This window comes from Pteropus alecto, unplaced genomic scaffold (assembly GCF_000325575.1).
Source record: "Pteropus alecto unplaced genomic scaffold, ASM32557v1 scaffold194, whole genome shotgun sequence".
Classification (NCBI taxonomy): Eukaryota; Metazoa; Chordata; class Mammalia; order Chiroptera; family Pteropodidae; genus Pteropus; species Pteropus alecto.
Genome location: NW_006436281.1, coordinates 787,864 through 792,575, shown reverse-complemented (window position 1 = coordinate 792,575; position 4,712 = coordinate 787,864). Strand labels below are relative to the sequence as shown.

The 4,712-nt window shown below is 51.3% G+C and overlaps 1 protein-coding gene across 5 annotated transcripts in view; it reads right to left on the bottom strand.

Annotated features, from left to right (window-relative positions):
• Positions 1-2,483, bottom strand: part of PVR (poliovirus receptor) — a 13,682-nt gene extending 11,199 nt beyond the window's left edge. For 2 of the 5 annotated variants that reach the window (XM_015589370.2, XM_015589368.2), the window contains exon 1: positions 2,131-2,478. In XM_015589370.2, the coding sequence (XP_015444856.1) occupies positions 2,131-2,218 (88 nt within the window). In that variant the 5' untranslated portion in view covers positions 2,219-2,478. Of the gene's footprint in view, positions 1-2,130 lie in introns of all 5 variants that reach the window. The other 3 variants (XM_025046774.1, XM_025046773.1, XM_006911849.3) reach the window with 3 other exon arrangements.
• Between the last annotated feature and the right edge of the window lie 2,229 nt (positions 2,484-4,712).

Below are 4,712 nucleotides of genomic sequence, written 5' to 3'. Positions count from 1 at the left end.
TTATTATTATTATTATTATTTATTATTATTATTCTGTGCGGAGCCGGCTTGGGAAAGTTTGTAGGAGATCCTGGCACAAGAAAGGAGGCAGCTGTATGTAGCTCAAGGGTTTTGGATCCCTTCAGACCTCTGCTGTGAGGCTTTCAGCAGGTTACTTAACCTCTCTGATGCTTTGTGCCAGTTTTAAAATGGGACTAATAACACTTAACACTCACAGGTTGCTAACATAGACTGGGGGCTGTTCTGAGGGCTTCCCACATCTCTGTCTTTCAACTCAGCTCCTTGAGGCGAACACTACTGTCAGCTGCACTTTACAGATGGGGAAACTGAGGCCCAGAGTCATTTGCTTCAGGCCACCCAGAGGGTAACTGGCAGAGGTGGGAGTTGAACCTGGGCCACCTGCACACAAGAGTCCTGACCTCTAATCCACCTCTAATCCACCATATGAAAATCTTCCTGCCTAAGGTTCCAGCACAAAGTAGGTCTTCAACGCATGTTGGCTCTTATTGATATCAGTAAACACGATGCTATGCATTTTTAGTAATAATAATAAGGATAATAAGGTGGAAAGGAGTAGAGTTATTTGAACCCCAGTCCTGCCACTCACTAGCAACGGCCCTTTGTTTAGGTGGTTTCACTCCCCTGAGCCTCGGTTTCCTTATCTGTAAAATGGGGATGGTTACGACTTAATAGAGTTGTTGAGAGGACTAAGCGCTAAAACCTGTATAAATCTATACGCACGTGCCAAGCACTCCAAAAGGCAAATATTATAATTATTATTATTATGAGGAAGAGGAAGCCGAGACGTAGTGGGCAGGGGTACCCGGAGCCTGCTTTGCGGCGGGAGGGCACAGTCTGGACACGGGGAATTGGTGAGCAGCTCGTCTGGGTTCGCATGCCATGCCCGCTCTACCGCTGACATGCTGTGCAGCTCTGGGCAAGGAAGTCTCCTTCTCTGGTGATTTCCTCCTTAGCAAGGCTGCCATGAAGATGAAACTGGGTGAAGTGGTCTTCCTGTCTGCATGTTTCCGTGTTCCCACCACACTCGAGCCAGGCACTGAGCTGCTCCTTTACGTGTGGCCTCCTCCAACCCTTTCCACAGCCCCATGACAGATGTACTAGTATTTTCAACTATTGGACAGAGGGGGCAAGTGAGCCTTGAAGGGTCGGGCCAGCAAACAAGGGGCAGAGCCTGAGTTTAGACCCAGGCCAGGCCTAGCCCACCCTGCGCCCAGGCTCCCTGGCACTGGGCTCTTCTGCTCTGGTGGAGGGGACTCTGGCCACTGCTACTGCTACTTCCTGCTGGGCGCCTTGGGCAAGTTACTTCTCTCTGTGCCTCAGTCTCCTCATCTGTAAAAGGGGTCACAATAGGACCCATGCTGGGTTTCTCCTGAAGGGGCTTTAGGTCAGTGGCTCTCTGTGAACTCCTCAAGCCTCAGCACCCTCTTTTCTGGAGAAGCACCCAGATTCTGGGAAATGCTGAGCGGAGTGGCTCTGGCTTCCCCAAGGTTACATTCAAGTATTATCACTGTTTACACGAATTATTAGTCATCATTGTTTTTACTGAGTGCATTCAATATTGCTCAGCATCCTCCCCAGTCATACGAGGGAGATAGGATTCCCTCACCCCTAAGGCATTTTATGGGAACAGAGAGCTTAAGTCACTTTCCTGAGCTCACATAGGTATTAATGCCTAAAGCTGTTTTGAACCCAGGGCTATCTGACTTCAGAGCTGCATCTCTAGTGCTTGGAACACCACCTGGCACATAGTAGGTGCTCAATAAACACGTATGGGCTGAATGCATGCATACATGAATGAATGAATGAATGACCACACCCTTAGAGCTACTGCGCCCCGCCCCCCCCACCCGCCTATAGCCATCAGTGGACAAGCGGGACTTAGGAGCATGATCTGGGCCTGGTGAAGTGTCTCATGAGTCATTCGGCTGATCCTCACCCTACCGAAATCCAGCTGCTTTCCAGGTATTCCCATGTCCCTCCAACTCTGGGGAGAAGGGGGCTGGGGGGCGATGGTCAGCGCGCTCAGCCTTGGGGTGCCCAGGAGGCCGAGCGCCCGAGTTGGTGGTGACAGGGAAAGCAGGGGCCCAGGGACTGTGAGGGTTCACTCACCGGCTCCCGCGGGCGCCCAGGACAGCGACAGCAGCGACAGCAGCGACAGCAGCAACGGCGGCCACGTCCAGGTGGCGGCTCTGGCCATGCTGCGGCTCCTAAGGGCAGCTGGGCAGCCGGGCAGGGGCGCGCCTCCTCCTCGCTCGCCCGGCGTCTGCTCGCTCTGCCGGCGCGGCCGCCACTGGTTCGGATCCTGAGGTCCTGCCTAGGAATCCCCCCGGGGGCCGCAAGCCACCGGAGCCTGGGGGTGGCGGAGCGGAAGGTTAAATTATCCTGTCTCCTCCAGCGCCGCGACGGGAATAGACCTGGGCGGGGCTTCCCTGTGCATGCCGGGGACTCCGATCCTTCTGCGCCTGCGCGGGCGCGCTGCAGCCCTGGAAAGTGATTGGAACTGGGATGGAGCTTCTGATACGTGCGTACCCACTGGAACGGCCGGGAAAGTGAGAGACGCAGAGAGAGTCAAGAAACACGTGTGGGCTGAATGCATGCATACATGAATGAATGAATGAATGAATGCATGCATGAATGAATGACTTTCTAAAGCTGGCGGCTGGTGACAGAGCTGAGTCAAACCCACAGTCGGGACAGATCCCGAGTTCTTAACCCCAGGGCTTAACCCCGCTCATATCCGGCAAATTGCTTCTCCTTTGGGGGCCTCAGTTCCCTCATCGGAAAAATAGACATGATAATAGTATCCACCTCACAAGAGGGTTTATAAGGCTTAAACAAACAACTAACTACTTAGCCCAGTTCCTGGCACATACAGTAGTTTGTACTCGACAAACAGCAGCGGTAACAGTAACGACTATTATTTTTGCTTTATAATTATCCTCAAATACTAATGTTGGTGAGAATGATGATTTATTCATTCTTCATTCAATATATATTTATTGAGGTGATTGCCAGGAGCTGAGGGAAGGTGGGGAATGGGGAGTTATTGTTTAATGGATATCAAGTTTCTCTTTTGCAAGATGAAAAGAGTTCTAGGGTGGATGGTGGTGATGTTTGCGCAAAAACTGTGTGCTTAAAATTGGTTAAGTTGTTACATTTAATAGTATGTGTATTTTACCACAATAAAAAATTAAAAAAAAAAAACAAACAAACGTGTTTATGAACCAGACAATATTCTGGACACAGGGATGTAGCAGAAATAACACAAAAATTCCTGCCTTCACGTAGCCTGCCGTATGCTTGAGGAAAACAGACCATTTACAGATAAATACACAGAACACCATCATATCTGGAGGTAATAATGGTTATGGAACAACGTACAGCGGAGAGAGAGAAAGAGAGACCAAGGTAGACAGAGACGGAAATGGGAGAGAAGTGGAGAGAGACACACCCTCAGAGATAGGGAAATAGACACAAAGATAGAGATAGAAGATGAGAGACAGGCAGAGAGAGATGAAAGACAGAGACACAAAGACAGAGCAAGATGAGAGAGAATTGAGAGCCGACAGACGCAGAGAGTCATATGTGCAGATACAGAGCATGAAGACTTCCTGGTCCCTTGCTGCGTCCATCCTGGCCGTGGTCCCCACCAGGCCCACTAACAACTCTGACCCTTGTTCCATGATGTCCCTATATCTTTCCAGAAAACTCCCCCTTTGGCCTTTAGTCACTTTGGAGGGCTCTGTCCCCATGACCCTCTAGGACTGGAACCCCATGCCCACTCCTGGCACACGGCCGTGGGCGTCACTCACCTTGGATGTATGTAGGTGAATTTTTGAATGGAAACCTAGAGGTTGGTCTCTGGGAAATCTCTCAATTTTCTGGCACTCTTGTTCTGGGATGCTGAGTTATTCTCCGAATTGGGGAACTGGGACTGCTAGGTTCCTCCTCCGGACCATGCTGTCACCCTACGGGGTTCCCCCTCCTTCCAGAACCTCTGGATGGTTAGAGGCTGCCCTCCTCCCCTGCTGGCTTTTGGGCTTCAGATTTGCGGCCCACCTCATCCCATATTCTGTCTCTTCCCCACGGGGCAGCTGACTTCTCAGATGCAATGGGACATCTGACAACAAACCAGTAGAGCTTGGTCCTGAATAATTCCACGTAATGGGAAGGATAGAAGCTCAAAAGTGGGGTCGAGGCAGAGCCAAAGATCAGGGATGGGCTGAAGGTTAGGGATGGAGCTAAGGATAAGGTCAAGAAAAGATGAGTCTCAGGGATGGGGCTGGGATGCGGTGAGGGCAGGGGGAGGGCCTCTGGTGGCTGATGTTCCTGGAGGGGAGAAGTTGGATCAGTAAACACTTGGGAAGGCCAAAAGGTCAATGCCGTTAAAATCGCTGCATTAAATAAAATGTCAGGTTTCGCGTCTGGAGGAGACTGGGGAAGGACGTGAGGAAGGGAGATTGGTGACATTTGGAATGGGTTGGTTGAGACGAGGAGTTGTCTGGTCCTCCCTGACTGCCTCCCTGACCCCTCTTCACTTCTGAGCCCTGAGGGGAGGTCTGGGGTCCCAGTGAAACCACCCTCCTCTGGCTCCTGCAGCGCGTTGGGCTCCCCCACCACGCCCCTTCGCTCCTCGAAATCTTTCAAGCGATATATCTTTATTGAGCGCCTACTATGTGCCAGGCCCTGTC